Raw genomic sequence first — 20,658 nt, 5'->3', positions numbered from 1 at the left:
AGAGTCAGTAAAAAGGCCTCTTTAGTGTCCTAAGTTTTCATAACTGTGACCTTAATTGCCCACCATCTGTAAGCTGTTAGTGTCTTAACGACCATTCCACAGATGCATGTTCATTAATTGTTTATGGTTCATAGCACAGTGTTTTTTTGCTGAGTTTATATTATTTTTTACATTTTTTGCAAACTGATGTCGCACATATTAATGGTAAAAAATAACATGCAAAACAGGCAAGCCCAAAAAATGTGGGGCCCTGTAACTCGTACACTGAGTACAGAGAGTGAGTGTTTTAATAAATTAACAAAATAAACACAAACAACACACCTACATGAAACAGAGTCAAAATAACCTGAGGAAAGAACCAAGGGGAGTGACCGATATAGGGAAGATAATCAAGGAGGTGATGGAGTCCAGGCGAGTGTCATGAGGCGCTGGTGCACTTGACGATGGTGACAGGTGTGTGGGATAATCAGCAGCCTGACGACCTAGAGGCCGGAGAGGGAGTATACGTGACAGTACCCCCTCCTCGACACCAATAAAGGGGATGAACCCGGGGACCAGGAGCCGACCGGTCACATCTGCTGAAGTGCGGGAACCTGTCGAGCCGGCTGGGGCGTGGGAACCTGACAGACCGGCTGAGGCACGGGAGCCTGGCAATCCGGTAGAGGCATGAAAGCCCGACGAGCCGGCTAAGACAGGGGAACCTGGCGATCTGCCTGAGGCATGAAAGCCCGACAAGCCAGCTGAGGCAGGGGAGCCTGGCGAGCCAGCGGAGGCAGGGGAGCCTGGCGATCTGGCTGAGGCATGAAAGCCCGACAAGCCAGCTGAGGCAGGGGAGCTTGGCGAGCCGGCGGAGGCAGGGGGAACCTGGCGATCTGGCTGAAGCATGTAGCAGCTCCCTGATCCGACGTCATTTACACTGTCACAAAAAAACACTGATGCTTCCCTTATGTGAGGTGTTATTCTGTAACGAGTGCCCTGAGAGTCGGATAGCAAGTACAGGAAGTGTTTTAATAAATAAACACAAACAACGCACCGACATGGAAAAGAGTCAATAACACCTGAGGAAAGAACCAAGGCGAGTGACAGATATAGGGCAGATAATCAAGTAGGTGATAGAGTCCAGGTGAGTGTCATGAGGCGCTGCTGTGCTTGATGATGGTGACAGGTGTGCGGGATAATCAGCATTCTGATGACATAGAGGCCGGAGAGGGAGTATACGTGACAGGCTCCAAGCAGATGGGGCTCTGCCCAACATGCCCTGATTGATGGGTCGCCACTGAGAGGCGCTATGAATGCAAGGACCACCCAGTTTCATACTTTGAAGTTATAGGCTACATTGTTAATTTACTGAGACTCAAACAACAAAAATATTTACAATGGATCACAAAAAAACTATTTTAAAACATAAGATTGTTTTATTGACTTGAACAATAAATAACAAGCAAAATATACCGATGAACTTTACAATACATAAAAAACTCAGTGAGCTCTCTTGATGCTTTGCATTCCAGAATCTCTTCTAAAAAACATCAAAAATATTACTCAAACGATTTCCTGTTCAAAACATCCTCTTAACCAACAACAACTTTCCTTACCAGCTCACTGTTATCACTTCTGTCTGTGTGTTTAAACAGCTGAATGTAACCAGAAACTAGTTTTGGTTAAAACTTATTTGAATGTTGTTAGAGGAATTCTAAATTCCTATATGTTTTGTAGCCAAAACCAAATTCGCACTCTCTCTATTTCATTAATAAGTTGTAAATGTATTAATTATGCATGAAATAGATCGAGACCAGTCTTAAAAGTCAGGTAATAGCGATTAATTCAAGTGAGTACTGACCCAAAATACAAAGAGCATTTGATTTTAGAGAGAACATAAAATGACGTCATCAGTTTCACACACTCTCTCCGATCCCCACAATAGCGCAGTGTCTTCAGGTCTGGACATGTCTTCTACTCCCCTCATAAAACAAACATTCCAATCTGTCTAAAAGATATACTTTTCTCCACTAATGGAACATCAAACAAACATTCTTATCTGTCTGAAAAGATATATGCCCTCCTTTCTCCCTTAAACCCGAAAGGTACAGACAATTAATTTGTTTTACTTACATTTTCAGTAACAGCTTAACCAAGAACCCATACATTTCATACCATAACATAATAGTATTAAAATAAATGGTTCTTAAAGAAATGTATACATAATTAATCATTTCAACTATAATTTCCTCCAACAAATGTTCAAACTAAATATACTGTAGCACTGTAAACAAAATCAAAATGGATGGAAGCTACAGCCCTAATACTGGCCAGCAATATCAGCATTCAACAAATCAATCAGTATCACATATTAATGATCATCTGAATGAATGGGTGGATTTTCCCAAGACCTCAGTCATTGGGTGGATTATCCCAAAACCTCAGTCATTGGGTGGATTTCCCCAAGACCTCAGTCATTGGGTGGATTTCCCCAAGACCTCAGTCATTGGGTGGATTTCCCCAAGACCTCAGTCATTGGGTGGATTTCCCCAAGACCTCAGTCATTGGGTGGATTTCCCCAAGACCTCAGTCATTGGGTGGATTTCCCCAAGACCTCAGTCATTGGGTGGATTTCCCCAAGACCTCAGTCATTGGGTGGATTTCCCCAAGACCTCAGTCATTGGGTGGATTTCCCCAAGACCTCAGTCATTGGGTGGATTTCCCCAAGACCTCAGTCATTGGGTGGATTTTCTCAAGACCTCAGTCATTGGGTGGATTTCCCCAAGACCTCAGTCATTGGGTGGATTTTCCCAAGACCTCAGTCATTGCTCTACTTGACAGATTTGTCATTGTTGACGTTACACAGGATGTTTTTAGCACCACTCTGCCAAGCCAGAAGAATCTCACTAGGGAACTTGCCTTCCTGCATGGGAAAAAACAAACATTCAAATGAACTAAGCATTTGTAAAATAGATCACCTTACCGTAGCAAACATCAATATTCAAATGCACTGTAGGGGGTGCTATGCTCATACAATAGCCACTAATAATCATACCAACCTGGAATATACTGAATGAATGTGAAAAGATGAGAATTGGATGATTAGGAAGTACTAACGCTGTTCTTAGTTTTAAGACTGGCTCCATACATCATCAGCAGCCTGATCATTTTGAATCGGTTTATCCTCACAGCATCGTGCATGGGTGTGTCTCCATCCTGGTTAAAAATAGTTAATAGCAACACAACCATATTACATGGGTGTGTCTCCATCCTGGTTAAAAATAGTTAATAGCAACACAACCATATTACAAGAAGTGCAATGGTGGGTTTCTGAAGCCGTACTGAGATGATTGTATTTTGTCATATTAGGGTTTGAATGTCTTACTCTGTCTTTAGCGTTGACATCTGCTCCACAATGGATGAGGTGCTCAGCTAATTCATAATGTCCAGTCCTCACTGCCACGTGGAGAGGAGTGCTGCGCAGCTGAGAGAAACCAGAGAGGGGGGAGTCAGACCACAAAGCATCCATATACTGTGCAGCTAAGAGAACCCAGAGAGGGGGGTCAGACCACAAAGCATCCATATACTGTGCAGCTGAGAGAACCCAGAGAGAGAGAGGGGGGTCAGACCACAAAGCATCCATATACTGCGCAGCTGAGAGAACCCAGAGAGAGGGGGGGGTCAGACCACAAAGCATCCATATACTGCGCAGCTGAGAGAACCCAGAGAGGGGGGGGACCACAAATCAAATACACTCTTTACATTGCTCTGTATATATATATATATATATATATATGGAAGAAAACTCCATATGTTTCTAATGTTAGGCATCACAAATGGAGTTTAAGGGCTCTCTGTCTCAATGATGTACCTTGTCTCTGGAGTTGAACCTCCCTCCTTCGTTGAGTAGCAGCTCCAGAGTAGGCAGGCTGCCTCCCCTGCAGGCCCAGTGTACTGCTGTGGCGTCCAACTGGAGGGAGTGGGACATAAAGAGTTAGGATGATGACAGTTCCCATCCATTCCGAACCATTTTCCATGTATACAAATAGAGCTCTGATGAGTGAGTGTAACAGAGAGAGAACTTACTCTATCTTTCTTCTCAATAGAAGCCCCAGCCTCCAGCAGTCTCTTCACAGCCTCCACATGGCCCTTAGATGAGGCTTTGTGTAGCGCTGTCCTTAGGAACTTTAAAAGAGAGGGAGGGCAGACCGGATTGGCACATTCATTTGGCTGCCTGTTACGTGTCCTATGGCATCGTGAGACTAGGGATATATTGGCCCTCGGCTGCCTGTTACGTGTCCTATGACATCGTGAGACTAGGGATATATTGGCCCTCGGGTGCCTGTTACGTGACCTATGACATCGTGAGACTAGGACTATATTGGCCCTCGGCTGCCTGTTACGTGTCCTATGACATCGTGAGACTTGGGATATATTGGCCCTCGGCTGCCTGTTACGTGTCCTATGGCATCGTGAGACTAGGGATATATTGGCCCTCGGCTGCCTGTTACGTGTCCTATGGCATCGTGAGACTAGGACTATATTGGCCCTCGGCTGCATGTTACGTGTCCTATGACATCGTGAGACTAGGGATATATTGGCCCTCGGCTGCCTGTTACGTGTCCTATGGCATCGTGAGACTAGGGATATATTGGTCCTCGGCTGCCTGTTATGTGTCCTATGACATCGTGAGACTAGGGATATATTGGCCCTCGGCTGCCTGTTACGTGTCCTATGGCATCGTGAGACTAGGAATATATTAGCCCTCGGCTGCCTGTTACGTGTCCTATGACATCGTGAGACTAGGGATATATTGGCCCTCGGCTGCCTGTTATGTGTCCTATGACATCGTGAGACTAGGGATATATTGGCCCTCGGCTGCCTGTTACGTGTCCTATGGCATCGTGAGACTAGGAATATATTAGCCCTCGGCTGCCTGTTACGTGTCCTATGACATCGTGAGACTAGGGATATATTGGCCCTCGGCTGCCTGTAATTCAATATTTAGTATCTCAATCAATGTAGCATGGCAGTCGATGTGTCATCATAAGAGAGACGTGATGCAGTACTCACATGATCACTGACGTTGGGGTCACCTCCACCTGACAGGTACTTCTCAATCACAAGCAACTTATTCTCCATTGCTGCTTTCAGGAACGTGTCTTCATCCACTGTGTCGGGCTGTGTGACAACAAAAAGAGACTTGTTACATTAGCTTAGTGTAGTTTGACTTGTTTTAGTCTATTGTTGTCCTTTTGTATTGAATTCCCTCGTCTTGATTATGGTTAGGAACTTTAAGCCTGAGGGAGAGAGAGATTGTGAACAGGAAGTGGTGGGACGTACAATGATCTCTGGCTCAGGTTCTTTCTTGTTCTGCACCTTCCTCTCCCTCCTCCTCTTCCTCAGTTTCAAGATGTTGAAAAGGTCATCCACGGTCTCTATCTTCACCCGGCCTGATTTGTCTGTCTGAAAAGGAACAAGGTATACAGTAGGTTCATTTTAAACAGATGATATGGCTTGGAAGCAATCAAGCATTGGAAGGTGAGTAGAATGTTCAGTGTTTAAAATTGAGTACAAAGCACATGAGGTGCTATAAAAACTCACATTGAGATTGACAACTGTGATCTCCTCCTGAGTGTTGTTCTCATTCTCCTCTGGGATGAGGTCTTTGTGTGACCTCCGGCCATCCTGCTTCTCCTGGTTGACGGCTGCCTCGTACAGACTCTCTGAACACGCCCCTGACAGGTGCTCGCCTGCCCCCTTCCCCTCACACCTCTTACCAGTGACCTGGGAGAGAAAACAGATTGGAGATGAGATGATCATCCTCCTAAGCACTACTTTCTATTCCAAGAGAGGAAAAGGCAGAATGGAGGTCAGGTAGCCATTCACACAAGAGCCTTCCCTTTGTGAGATGTTTCTGTCTTAATCAAGGGCCAAAGAAGGATGGATGTTGCTAATAGAGCAGTGTCCAACCCATTTAGAGACTAATCAAAGTGAACCCTGTTAGGTGACCAACTGATGGATTCTTTTGGACCAAATGAAAACCATCACTTTTTGTTAATTGTAGGATCTTAATTAGAGCCAGTTTGCTACAGGGTGAAAATAATCCTGCAGCAACAGGAAATGTGCATTATAATTCATGGACATTTCTGTAGGGGTTGATACATTTTTCATGAAGGACAATTGGAAATGAACAACTTCAGAAGCCTTTTTAAACCTCAAAAACAACACCATATTAAATGTGTTTTATTTGACTTTATTATTTCATTCCAAGTCATCATCTCATCTCTTTGTCAGACAGCCTGTGCTGTCTGATAAGATCACTATTTTAGTAGTTCCTCAAAGTAAATAAGGCATACTTCTATGACTGCTGAATACCAACTATCAATCACTTAGATCTTGTATTTTCAGGTAGAGATACCTCGAGAAGCAACTGCTCTTGATTATGCGTTCTTCTGTCTCCTTTACAGGCATAAAATAAACACAGGCTGGACAAGTAGGCGTGCAATGGATTATATATTTGAATAAGAATGTGTTCTTAACTGGCTTGCCTAGGTAAATAAAAACAAATAAATACATGTGTTTAATTACCATGTTTTCTGCACTGTTGAATGTTGCCTGTTGGAAACTACAACTCTACTACATCGCACAGTTTATCTCAACAACAACAAAAAATGTGCAATGTGTACATTGAGCTAGTCGAAAAGAACAGAACGAAATGGAATTCTAATAATCGAACTGAAACAAAAAAAATCTGAAATGTCAGAACTAATGGCTGTCAAGAGAGACTACTACTTGAATTCCAATTCGGCCTTATATGCCCGTTTTAGCCGAGAAAGAAACCTTTCACAAACTTATCTCAGAATGTAATGACACTCTCCTAAGTGTCACAAGCCTACCAACCAGAGACTGATACTATCAGTAACAACATCCAGACAGACCAAACCCAGAGGAAATCATCGATTTGTTGCCTAACTGATGCAGAGTGAATCATCTTGACACGCGAGAAACAACCTACCAGTTTTTCAACGCTATTCAGTCCCATATCTAGTCTGTCTGTGTGGTGAGAAGTAGTCCAGTGGATCCACTTCCAAAGTGGTCAGTGTCAATTCTGTTCTGAGTGAGGCTGAGATCCATCATCTTTTATATAGCTTACGCGCTTGGTATTGGTACCTCTAAAAACAGAAGTGAGGTCATGTTTCATGGTGTCGGTTTACACTAGTTACCACAGCAACAAAGTCAGAATAGGCTATATTGCGGGAAAATGTATGAAAACTAAAATGTACTTTTTGGTCTTAATTTAAGGCCAGGGTTTGGCATAAGGTTAGGAATGTGGTTGAGGTTAGGGTTAGGTTTCAAATACGATTTTAAGAAGAGAAATGCAGAAAGAGTTTTTTTGTTTTTGTGGCTGTGGTAACTAGTGACGACACAGGGTGTCTAGTCAATCGTCCAGCCTGGCATGCGTCCCTGGTATGCGCCGATGTCACCATTGGCGGCGTGTAAGAAAATAATTCCTAAACTGCTGGACACCTTCAATCATTCGCACTCTCCTCATATATAAGGCGACATCGCATAATGCCTGCCAAATGCCTAGTCAGATTTACTGTGCGGCGGGTGACAAAACGGCTCAGCTATGTGCTTCCGTTTGTGATACCCACTTGCGTTTGCCAGGAAGAGCTGAGCTGACTTACTCCAGTTTGATATGCACGAGGTCATACGGTTAAAAAAAAGTACATGAAGAGAGGTCCTTAACGCACATATGCCATTTTAATACAAAAAGAAAACTGCCACAAAAATAAATCGAACCAAATTGTATGTCATCAGGTGTAGACCTTAACTGTGAAATGTTTACTCACAAGCCCTTAACCAACAAAACAGTTCAAGAAATAGAGTTAAGAAAATATTTACTAAATAAACGAAAGTAAAATATATATGTATGTATAGATATATACAAAAAGTAACACAATAAAATTACATAACAATAACCAGGCTAGGGAGTCAATGTGTGGGGGTACAGGTTAACAAAGGTCATTTGTAAAGTGACTGCATAAATAATAAAGAGTGAGTAGCAGCAGTGTAAAAACAAAGGTCATTTGATTAACTGTTCAGCAGTCTTATGGCTTGGGGGTGGAAGATGTTATGGAGCCTTTTGGTCCTAGACTTGGTGCTCTGGTATTGTTTTCCGTGCGGTAGCAGAGAGAACAGTTTATGACTTGGGTGACTGGAGTCTTTGACAATTTTTTGGGCCTTCCACTGACACCACCTAGTATATAGGTCCTGGATGTCAGGAAGCATGGCCCCAGTGACGTACTGGGCCGTACACACTACCCTCTGTAGAGCCTTACGGGCAGATGCCAGGCAGTTGCCATACCAGGTGTGAAGCAACCGGTCAGGACACTCTAGATGGAGCAGCAGAATACATTTTTGAGGATCTGGGGACCCATGCCAAATCTTTTCAGTCTCCTGAGGGGGAAAAGGTTTTGTCGTGCCCTCTTCACAACTGTCTTGGTGTGTTTGGACCATTATAGTTTGTTGGTGATGTGGACACCAAGGAACTTGAAAATCTCGACACGCTCCACTTCAGACCCATCGATGTTAATGGGGGCCTGTTTGCCCCTCCTTTTCCTATAGTCCACAATCAGCTCCTTTGTCTTGCTCACATTGAGGGAGAGATTGTCCTGGCACCACACTGCCAGGTCTCTGACTTCCTCCCTATAGGCTGTCTGTCTCATCGTTGTCGGTGATCAGGCCTACCACTGTTTTGTCGTCAGCAAACGTAATGGTGGTGTTGGAGTCATGCTTGACCACACAGTCGTGGGTGAACAGGGAGTACAGGAGGGGACTAAGCACGCACCCCTGAGGGGCCCAAGTATTGAGAATCAGCGTTTCCCTTTGTAGTCTGTAATTTTTCAAACCCTGCCACATCCGACAAGTGTCAGAGCTGGTGTAGTAGGATTCAATCTTAGTTCTGTATTGATGCCTTGCCTGTTTGATGGTTTTGAGATTTCTTATAAGCGTCCGGATAAGTGTACCTCATCTTGAAAGCAGCAGCTCTAGCCTTCAGCTTGGTGCTTTCAAGTATATCATAGAACTTACAATGAGTCATTTGGACAAGGCTACTATATAATATGGATGGTCCTATCAGAGGCGATGTTTAACACTTCACATCATTGTCTATATATAAGTCTACTAGCTAATAATAATAATAATAATAATAATAATAGGTCTAATCAATAATGGTGCAGTCATAACCTGACTATTTGGCAACTACCAATATGCCAATCTCACAATTTCAAATTGTGTTAAAACTGTTACATGAAGATAAACTATGTAGGCTATATAGCATAAATAATGTGAAGTGTCACTTCCATAGAATAACTGTCAGGTATGTTTTTTCTGAAAAAGCATTCCAGGTGAAGCTGGTTGAGAGAATGCCAAGAGTGTGCAAAGCTGTCATCAAGGCAAAGGGTAGCTGTTTGAAGAATCTCAAGTATAAAATACATTTTGATTTGTTGAGCACTTTTTTGGTGTTATTTCATATTTTTGATGTCTTCACTATTATTCTACAATGTAGAAAATAGTCCAAATAAAGAAAAACTCTTGAATGAGTAGGTGTTCTAAAACTTGTGTCCGGTAGTGTACAATGACACAATCCTACAGTATGTACTGTGTTGAAATAGAAGCGATAACTTTGATTGTTTTCTATTTGTGGAGCAAAGAGATCATAGGGACATTGTTTTTACAAGTGTGTTCAAAATATGAATTCAAATATTTTCAAAGATGCGAAAGATGGTTTGTTTTTTTGTGAACAGAATGGTCCTCATTTCACGAGGGCGGAAGCATTACTGATCGTTTGGGTCGTTTCACGAAATGAGTGCCTTTTGAGTCCCTTTGATACTTTAAGTAGAAATTGTCTACCAATATTGAATTTTAAAAGCCTGTTATATTAAACGAAGTGACCTTTAATATAGACTACAATGAATATTGTGGCAAAAAACCCTCTCCCAACCCAGACGATGCTGAGCCAATAGTGTGCCCTATGGGACTACCGGTTGTGACACAGCCTGGAAGTGAACCCCAGGCTGTAGAGACACCACAACACAATCAGGAAGCCCTCCATTTTCTGGTGTTTTGTGGTGGAAAACTGAACAGGTCTAGCATAACACATCAACCCTGTTACCCATAGATAGATAGACAAGCTAGAAATGTTTTAACAATTTCATTCTTTTTGTGAAGCTTGCATTCAATTGCCACTTCCTGTTGCACACAACAAGGGGATTTATGGCTGCTTAAGATGAAATTGTCAACCGTCAACCCTGTTACAGTAAACACTAATACTTTATATGGCACTTAGGCACTTCAATTAGTATTTTTTAAATGTAACCTATTGACATGGAAAAACATGTTTTTTACGAGGTTGAGAATATGCTTTTTATGACAGATTGTTAAAATGAGGTGAAATCCCCCCCAAAAATTGACCAAGTTACACTACTCAAAAGGCACCGAATTGGTGGAAAGACCCAGTACATACCTCTTTGTGTTACGCAATAAACAGAGCATGACAGGCAAGAAACATGCTGCATGCCCTCAGAGGCTACTGAATAGATGCTGCCAAAAGAACCAGTGTTATTATTTATATTGAGCCTGTTCTCACAGCCGTGGTGGAGTAAACATAGGCCTATCTGCCTTTCAGCTGTTGATAAAAGCATTTCTGCTGTCACCCAGCCTATTTCAGGAATGGATCTGTGATGTCTCTGGATGAAGGGAATACAAATGGACTCTTCAGCTTTGATCATTGCCCAACTTTCATATATGTCTCAGGCAGAGTGGAGCAACAAAAACATATTACTTTAAACGCTATGCTTTATGAAACATGTGCATGTGGTATAATAAGTAAAATAGCCTACACTGTAATGTAAAACTGTAAATTCTACAGTAGTTTGGGGTATTATCAACCGTTTTAATATTCTGAAATGTTTTACTGAGGCATATTGTAAATTGTGATGCATTGTGGGAAAATGCAACTAAAGAATTGCTGTATTTCGATTGGTACTGTAATTCCAGCCCACAGAATACAGTACTGTATCTTCTTTTGACCACTAGTGGGTGCATGGTATTGTTGTTTGTGACTCATTAACATATTTTGAGGCATGCCTTTTAAGAGGTTATATTTGTTGCACCCGTGAGTGAGAATGCTGTACTCCGATGGTCTTACAGTGGCCCATTAAAATTTATAGAGAACAGACTGGAGGAGCAGCTAGTCTAACTCCTTTTCCACAGTTGAGCATTTAGCCATGTCCTTTAGGTCTGTGCTGTCCTGTAGTCACTGCCAGTATGGAACCTCTGTTAAAACCCCTTAAGGAGCTGCCACTTTTTTTCCATTTTTGCCTAAAATGACATACGCAAATCTAACTGCCTGTAGTTCAGGCCCAGGAGTGAGAATATGCATATTATTGGTACCATTTGAAAGGAAACACATTGAAGTTTGTGGAAATGTGAAAGGAATATAACACAATAGATCTGGTAAAAGATTATACAAAGAAAAAAACAACCGTTCTTTTGTATTTTTTGTACCATCACTTTTGAAATGCAAGAGAAAGGCCATAATGTATTATTCCAGCCCAGGTATTATTTTGATTTTGGCCACTAGATGGCAGCAGTGTATGTGCAAAGTTGTAGACTGATCCAATGAACCATTGCATTTCTGTTCAAAATGTTGTATCAAGACTGCCCAAATGTACCAAATTAGTTTATTAATAACTTTTCATGCTCAAAATTGTCCACTCTCCTCAAACAATAGCATGGTATTATTTCACTGTAATAGCTACTGTAAATTGGACAGTGTTGTTAATCGTATTAGCTAATCGTATTAGCCTATTTTAGCTTAACCGTCCCGTGGACGGGACACCGATCCCGAAGAAGTTTGGCCTGGAAGTGCAAGTGATATAAAACACCAATATGCATAATGTAATGTGTAAACACTTTACCTAGCAGCCAACCTGCTTCCACCAATCCCTTGTAGTTACAGTAAAATATTGTGAAATGCAAGCCCCTCCCCTCAATTAATTTATTTCATTCATTAATTCTGATTACAGTAGCATTTACTTTTTTTTACAGTATAATACAGTATATTTTACACTATTGTACTGTGTATCATTACACAGTACTTGGTTTGATACTGTGTTTACATTACAATAGATCTACTGTAATATGAAATACAGAATGTTATTTGCAACTGACCTGCCTGTAAGCTACTGTCAAATTCAGAGTAACCCCTTTACAGTGTACTTGTGGTTTTGTTATAAATCTGCACTATCTGCATGATTTGACCATAGGTGGGCTTAAGTACTGTGTGTGGAATTAGCATGCTGATAGTCCAGAATCATAATAACTGTCCTTTAATATTAAACCAGTCAGAGTGCATGACTGACACGTAATTTCCCTTGGCTCATTGCGTCAACCACCTTTTTCATTATTCAAATGATGCCAGTCTTATCTTGGCCAAAGCAGACTGAGGGAGAGTAGACATGCAGGATCTCAAGAGTAGAGAAAGCCTTCGTTCACTCTCTCCTTCCCTCCCTCCATTCCTCTTCTCTCTGGCTGCTTTTATAGGGAAGGCTAATAGTTCCAAAATAGATTGAGAACAGAAAGATGGTATTTAAAGGCCCAGTGCAGTCAAAAACCGTGATTTACGTGTGCTTTATAAATATTTCCATACTATGAGGTTGGAAGTGTAAGAGCTGTTTGAAAAGTTCTGGCTGTTTTGGTGGGATGGAGTTTTGGCCTGTGTGGTGACATCACCAGTAAATTCTCAGCTGGTTTGGTCCCCGAGCTACCACGCTGTAATTTGCCGAAGCAAATCCATGAGCAGATACTGTGTGTGACTGTGTGAGAGCAAAGTCTGGAATCTCAATATCTGTGGTGCTGCTCGTGGTAACGTAATTTAGCAGAGTCTACCTTCAATTGTTACCCAGAAATAATTTGATATGGATACAAAAATGGCTGCATTGGACCTTTAAGACTTTGATACGCCACGGAGATGTGCACTCAGCCGATACTATGGGATGGCTGAATGACATGACTACTGTTAAATAGTAGCCTACAGGTTTCTTCACAATGCAGTAGTATAGAATATGAATGAACATGTTTTAGTCAGTTTATCCCAAGGAGGAAGGAAATCTTGTTCCCTCTCAAATGTAAATATATTGAAAACATACATACATACATACATACATACATACATACATACATTACATACATACATACATAAAAAAATGTAAAGGGCAGGGCCGCTCTAACCAACATCTCCAATCTTGTCTCAGTGATTTTACTCCAGGTTAGCTGACTCCTGACTCCAATTTGCTTTTGGAGAAGTCATTAGCCTAGTGGTTCACATACTTTTCCCAGCCTACACAGTGAATGTTTAAATTATGGATTCAATTTAGACAAGAAAATACAATAATTTGTGTGTTATTAGCTAAAGCAGACTGGGTTTGTCTGTTGTGACTTAGATGAAGATCAGATCTAATTTTATGACCAATTTATGCAGAAATCCAGATATAGTGGCTTGTGAAAGTATTCACCCCCTTCGCATTTTTCCTAATTTGTTGCCTTACAACCTGGAATTAAAATGGATTTTGGGGGGGGGGTTGTATCATTTGATTTACACAACATGCCTACCACTTTGAAGATGCAAAATATTTTTTATTTATTAATATTTATAAAATAAGACAAAAACATTGAACACTTGAGTATGCATAACTAAGTCTCTTGGGGTGCCTCTATAAGCTTGGCACATCTAGCCACTAGGATTTTTGCCCATCCTTCAAGGCAAAACTGCTCCAGCTCCTTTGAGATGGATTCCGCTGGTGTACAGCAATCAAAAGTCGTACCACAAATTCTCAACTGGATTGACGTCTGGGCTTTGACTAGGCCATTCCAAGACATTTAAATGTTGCCCCTTAAACCACTCGACTGTTTCTTTAGCAGTATGCTTAGGGTCATTGTCCTGCTGGAAGGTGAACTTCTGTCCCAATCTCAAATCTCTGGAAGACTGAAATACGTTTCACTCAAGAATTTCCATGTATTTAGCACCATCCATCATTCTTTCAATTCTGACCAGTTTCCCAGTCACTTCCGAGAAAAACATCCCCACAGCATGATGCTGCCACCACCATGCTTCACTGTAGGGATGGAGTTCTCAGGGTGAGGAGAGGTGTTGGGTTTGCGCCAGACATAGCATTGTCCTTTATGGCCAAAAAGCTACATTTTAGTCTCATCTGACCATAGTACCTTCTTCCATATGTTAAGGGGTCTCCCACATGCCTTTTTGCAAACACCAAACATGTTTGCTTATTTTTTTCTTTAACCTCTCTGGGATATGTGGGACGGTGGTGTCCGACCTCACCAACAGCCAGTGAAATTGCAGGGCGCCAAATTCAAAACAACAGAAATCCCATAATTAAATTTCCTCAAACATGCAACTATTTTACACCATTTTAAAGATAAACTTGTTGTAAATCCAGCCACAGTGTCTGATTTCAAAAAGGCTTTACGACGAAAGCACACCAAACGATTATGTTAGGTCAGTACCTAGTCACAGAAAAACACAGCCATTTTTCCAGCCAAAGAGAGAGTCACAAAAAGCAGAAAGAGAAAGAATTAATCACTAACCTTTGATGATCTTCATCAGATGACACTCATAGGACTTCATGAAACACAATACATGTATGTTTTGATCGATAAAGTTCATATTTATATACAAAAATCTCAGTTTACATTGGCGCATTATGTTCAGTAGTTCCAAAACATCCGGTGGTTTTGCAGAGAGCTACATCAATTTACAGAAATACTCATAATAAACATTGCTAAAAGATACAAGTGTTATGCATGTGTAACGGTTGTCGTAGGTGGAAGAAGGTGAAGAGGACCAAGGTGCAGCGTGGTCCGTGTTCATGGTAAATTTAATAAAGAAACTGAACACTAGAACAAAAAAACAACAAAGCGGAACAAACGAAACAGTTCTGTCTGGTGCAAGTATAGTTCTCAATCAGAGACAACGATTGACAGCTGCCTCTGATTGGGAACCATACCAGGCCAAACACCTAGAAATACAAACATAGAATACCCACCCCAACTCACGCCCTGACCAACCTAAAATAGAGACATAAAAAAAGGACGTGACAGCATGGAATTTTAGATCCACTTCTCCTTAATGCAACCGCTGTGTCAGATTTCAAAAAAACTTTACGGAAAAAGCAAACCATGCAATAATCTGTGTACGGCACTCAGACACAAAAACAAGCCATGCAGATACCTGCCATGTTGTGGAGTCAACAGAAGTCAGAAATAGCATTATACATATTCACTTACCTTTGATGATCTTCATCAGAATACACTCCCAGGAATCCCAGTTCCACAATAAATTTGTTTTTTTTTGTTCGATAAAGTCCATCATTTATGTCCAAATACCTCCTTTTTGTTTGCGCGTTTAGTACACAATCCAAACTCACGAGGCGCAGGTAAGTCCAGGCGAAGGTTCAGACGAAAAGTCATATTACAGTTCGTAGAAACATGTCAAACAAAGTATAGAATCAATCTTTAGGATGTTTTTTATCAAATCTTCAACAATTACTTTGTCTGTAGAAATGCAATGGAACGCAGCAAACTCTCACGGGAGCGTGCGAGACTGAACTCATGGCACTCTGCCAGACCCCTGACTCAATCAGCTCTCATTCCCCCCTCCTTCACAGCAGAAGCCTCAAACAAGGTTCTAAAGACTGTTGACATTTAGTGGAAGCCTTAGGATGTGCAATATGACCCCATAGACACTGTATATTCGATAAAAAACTACAAACCTCAGATTTCCCACTTCCTGGTTGTATTTTTTTCTCAGGTTTTTGCCTGCCATATGAGTTCTGTTATGCTCACAGACATCATTCAAACAGTTTTAGAAACTTCAGAGTGTATTCTATCAAAATATACCAATAACATGCATATATTAGCAACTGGGCATGAGTAGCAGACAGTTTACTCTGGGCACCTTATTCATCCAAGCTACTCAATACTGCCCTCCAGTCCCAAAGAAGGTTTAAGCAATGGCTTTTTCTGACCCCAGCTCTGTGGAGTGTACAGCTTTAAGTGTTGCTATGGACAGACACTCCAATCTCCTTTGTGGAGCTTTGCAGCTCCTTCAGAGTTATATTTGGCCTCTTTGTTGCCTCTCTGATTAATGCACTCCTTGCCTGGTTCTGTGAGTATTGGTGGGCGGCCCGCTCTTGGCAGGTTTGTTGTGGTGCCATATTCTTTCCATTTTTAATAATGGATTTAATGGTGCTCCATGGGATGTTCAAGGTTTCTGATATTTTTTTTTAACCCAACCCTGATCTGTACGTCTCCACAACTTTGTCCCTGACCTGTTTGGAGAGCTCCTTGGTCTTCATGGTGCTGCTTGCTTGGTGGTGTTGCAGACTCTGGGGCCTTTCAGAACAGGTGTATATAAACTAAGATAATTTGACAGATCATGTGACACTTAGATTGCACACAGGTGGACTTAATTGGACTAATTATGTAACTTCTGAAGGTAATCGGTTGCACCAGATCTTATTTAGGGGCTTCATAGCAAAGGGGCTGATTACATTTTCACGCACAACTTTTCAGTTTGATTTGTTTAGAATTTTTTTAAACAAGTTATTTTTTTCATTTCACTTCACCACTTTGGACTATTTTGTGTATGTCCTTTACATGAAATCCAAATAAAAATCCATTTAAATTACAGGTTGTAATGCAACAAAATAGGAAGAATGACAAGGCAGGATGAATAGTTTTGCAAGGCACTGTAGTGGTGAACAATAACCCTGACTGTTTGACCTAGTCCTTCAGTTGCAAACTATACCTCCACTGTGTACACAACCACAGCCTTTTAAAAATGTAAAACCACACAATTTGTAGTTTTCTCAACTCTGGGGCAGGGAAGTTCTGCTTACATAGGCTGCATTCTTGAGTTGTCTCAACACGTATGCCAAATTTAAACGTAACATGTAAAGTGTTGGTCCCATGTTTCAGGCCGTCTCCTGTGGGATAGCAGAGAATGGGTGATTTTAAGAGATAATACTAGCAAGCCGGGCAGAGAGAGGAATATGTACAATGAATATAAAGTGCATTTGGAAAGTATTCATACTCCATAATCAATCATCACACAATACCCAATAATGACAAAGGAAAAAATAGTTTAAAGAAATGTATGCAAAAACAGAATTGACTTATTTACATAAATATTCAGAACCTTTGCTATGAGACTTGATATTGAGCTCAGGTGCATCCTGTTTCCATTGATCATCCTTGAGATGTGTCTACAACTTGATTTTTACCTGTGGTAAATTCAATTAATTGGACATAATTTGGAAAGGCAAACACCTGTCTAAATAAGGTCCCACAGATGACAGTGCATGTCAGAACAAATACCAAGCCATGAGGTCAAAGGAATTGTCCGTAGAGCTCCAAGACAGGATTGTGTGGAGGCACATATCTGGGGAAGGGTACCAAAAAAATTCTGCAGCATTGAAGGCCCCCATGAACACCATCTTTCTTAAATGGAAGAAGTTTTGAACCACCAAGACTCTTCCTAGAGCTGGACGCTCGGCCAAACTGAGCAATCGGGGGAGAAGGGCCTTGGTCAGGGAGATGACCAAGAAGACAATGGTCACTCTGACAGTGCTCGTTAGTTCCTCTGTGGAGATGGGAGAACCATCCAGAAGGACAAAAATCTCTGCAGCACTCCACCAATCAGGCCTTTATGGTAGAGTGGCCAGATGGAAGCCACTCCTCAGTATAAAACACATGACAGCACGCTTGGAGTTTGCCAAAAGGCACTTAAAGGACTTTAAAACCATGAGAAACAAGATTATCTGGTCTGATGACACCAAGACTTTCAAGCAGCACTGTATATATAAACACAGTGGAAGTCAGAAGTTTACATAACTTAGGTTGGAATCATTAAAACTTGTTTTTCAACCCCTCCACACATTTCTTGTTAACAATCTATAGTTTTGGAAAGTCGGTTAGGACATTTACTTTGTGCATGACACAAGTAACTTTTCCAACAATTGTTTATAGACAGATTATTTCACTTATAACCCAATGTATCACAATTCCAGTGGGTCAGAAGTTTACATACACTAAGTTGACTGTGCCTTTAAACAGCTTGGAAAATTCCAGAAAATTATGTTATGTCTTTAGAAGCTTCTGAAAGGCTAATTGACATCATTTGAGGCAATTGGAGGTGTACCTGTGGATGTATTTCAAGGCCTACCTTCAAACACAGTGCCTCTTTGCTTGACATCATAGGAAAATCACAAGAAATCAGCCAAGACCTCAGAAAACAATTGTAGACATCCACACGTCTGGTTCATCCTTGGGAGCAATTTCCAAACACCTGAAGGTACCACATTCATCTGTACAAACAATAGTATGCAAGTATAAACACCATGGGACCACACAGCCGTCATGCCGCTCAGGAAGGAGACGTTCTGTCTCCTAGAGACGAACGTGCTTTGGTGCAAAAAGTGCAAATCAATCCCAGAACAACAGCAAAGACCCTGTGGAGATGCTGGAGGAAACAGGTACAAAATGATCTATATCCACAGTAAAACACGTCCTATATCGACATAATCTGAAAGGCCGCTCAGCAAGGAAGAAGCCACTGCTCCAAAACTGCCATAAAAAAGTCAGACTACGATTTGCAACCTCACACAGGGACAAAGATCGTACTTTTTTGAGAAATGTCCTCTGGTCTGATGAAACAAAAATAGAACTGTTTGGCCATAATGACTATCGTTACGTTTGGAGGAAAAAGGGGGAAGCTTGCAAGCCGAAGAACACCATCCCAACCGTGAAGCACTGGGGTGGCAGCATCATGTTGTGGGGGTGCTTTGCTGCAGGAATGACTGGTGCACTTCTAAAAGTCGATGGCAATGAAAATTACGTTGATAAATTGAAGCAACATCTCAAGACATCAGTCAGGAAGTTAAAGCTTGGTCGCAAATGGGTCTTCGGACAATGGACAATGACCCCAAGCAAACTTCCAAAGTTGTGGCAAAATGGCTTAAGGACAACAAAGTCAAGGTATTGGAGTGGCCATCACAAGGCCCTGACCTCAATCCTATAGAACATTTGTGAGCAGAACTGAAAGTGTGTGTGAGCAAGGAGGCCTACAAACCTGACTCAGTTACACCAGCCCTGTCAGGAGGAATGGGGCAAAATTCACCCAACTAATTGTGGGAAGCTTGTGGAAGGCTACCCGAAACGTTTGACCCAAGTTAAACAAATTAAAAGCAATGCTACCAAATACTAATTGAGTGTATGTAAACTTCTGACCTACTGGAAATGTGATGAATGAAATAAAAGCTGAAATAAATCATTCTCTCTACTATTATTCTCACAATTTACGTTCTTAAAATAAAGTGGTGATCCTAACTGACCTAAGACAGGGAATTTTTCCTGGGATTAAATGTCAGGAATTGTGAAAAACTGAGTATAAATGTATTTGGCTAAGGTCAAATCAAATCAAATCAAATTTTATTTGTCACATACACATGGTTAGCAGATGTTAATGCGAGTGTAGCGAAATGCTTGTGCTTCTAGTTCCGACAATGCAGTAATAACCAACAAGTAATCTAACTAACAATTCCAAAACTACTGTCTTATACACAGTGTAAGGGGATAAAGAATATGTACATAAGGATACATGAATGAGTGATGGTACAGAGCAGCATAGGCAAGATACAGTAGATGGTATCGAGTACAGTATATACATATGAGATGAGTATGTAAACAAAGTGGCATAGTTAAAGTGGCTAGTGATACATGTATTACATAAGGATGCAGTCGATGATATAGAGTACAGTATATACGTATACATATGAGATGAATAATGTAGGGTAAGCAACATTATATAAGGTAGCATTGTTTAAAGTGGCTAGTGATATATTTACATCATTTCCCATCAATTCCCATTATTAAAGTGGCTGGAGTTGAGTCAGTGTCAGTGTCAGTGTGTTGGCAGCAGCCACTCAATGTTAGGGGTGGCTGTTTAACAGTCTGATGGCCTTGAGATAGAAGCTGTTTTTCAGTCTCTCGGTCCCAGCTTTGATGCACCTGTACTGACCTCGCCTTCTGGATGATAGCGGGGTGAACAGGTAGTGGCTCGGGTGGTTGTTGTCCTTGATGATCTTTATTGCCTTCCTGTAACATCGGGTGGTGTAGGTGTCCTGGAGGGCAGGTAGTTTGCCACCGGTGATGCGTTGTGCAAATAAAAGAAAATAACAGGTGTATGTAAACTTCCGACTTCAACTGTATATATATACTGAACAAAACTATAAATGCAACATTTAAAATGTCGGTCCCATGTTTCATTAGCTGAAGTAAAAGGTCACAGAAACTTTCCATAATCAAATTTTTTTTCTTTCTATTAAATGTTGTTAACGTCCCTATTAGTGATAATTAATGCAGCATATTCCCTCCACATTCTGAAATGGCATTTTTGTCCAGTTTTATCATTGGAATGTGATACAAATCTAGGCAATGGTGTGCTTTGGGACCATGCAGACGCCTCCGAATGGTTGGGTAGGCTGTTTGGAGTGTTTACCCGTCCCCCAAAATTTATCCGTCCCCCAAAATTAT

The 20,658-nt window shown here is 41.3% G+C and overlaps 1 protein-coding gene across 4 annotated transcripts; it reads right to left on the bottom strand.

The window, feature by feature from the left end:
- Positions 1 to 1,398: 1,398 nt before the first annotated feature.
- On the bottom strand, positions 1,399 to 7,148 carry LOC112260081 (ankyrin repeat domain-containing protein 1-like). Of its 4 annotated transcripts, XM_042327353.1 has the most exons (10): positions 6,998 to 7,147; positions 5,584 to 5,766; positions 5,323 to 5,445; positions 5,053 to 5,160; positions 4,066 to 4,164; positions 3,851 to 3,949; positions 3,365 to 3,463; positions 3,097 to 3,195; positions 2,797 to 2,902; positions 1,399 to 2,738 (listed from the first exon to the last, which is right to left on the bottom strand). In XM_042327353.1, exons 1-9 carry the CDS (start codon positions 7,022 to 7,024, stop codon positions 2,810 to 2,812), a joined length of 930 nt encoding a protein of 309 aa, XP_042183287.1. In that variant the 5' UTR covers positions 7,025 to 7,147; the 3' UTR covers positions 1,399 to 2,738; positions 2,797 to 2,809. The 4 variants fall into 4 exon arrangements, with proteins under 4 accessions (XP_042183287.1, XP_042183286.1, XP_042183304.1 ...); XM_042327352.1 differs by having other exon boundaries at positions 1,399 to 2,902; positions 6,998 to 7,146; XM_042327358.1 differs by lacking the exon at positions 1,399 to 2,738 and having other exon boundaries at positions 2,823 to 2,902; positions 3,039 to 3,195; positions 6,998 to 7,148.
- Positions 7,149 to 20,658: the final 13,510 nt, after the last annotated feature.

The sequence above is a fragment of the Oncorhynchus tshawytscha genome, linkage group LG01, assembly GCF_018296145.1.
Source record: "Oncorhynchus tshawytscha isolate Ot180627B linkage group LG01, Otsh_v2.0, whole genome shotgun sequence".
NCBI classification, from domain to species: domain Eukaryota; kingdom Metazoa; phylum Chordata; class Actinopteri; order Salmoniformes; family Salmonidae; genus Oncorhynchus; species Oncorhynchus tshawytscha.
Note: the sequence above shows the minus strand (reverse complement) of the source record. Positions and strands in the feature narration are given on the sequence as shown.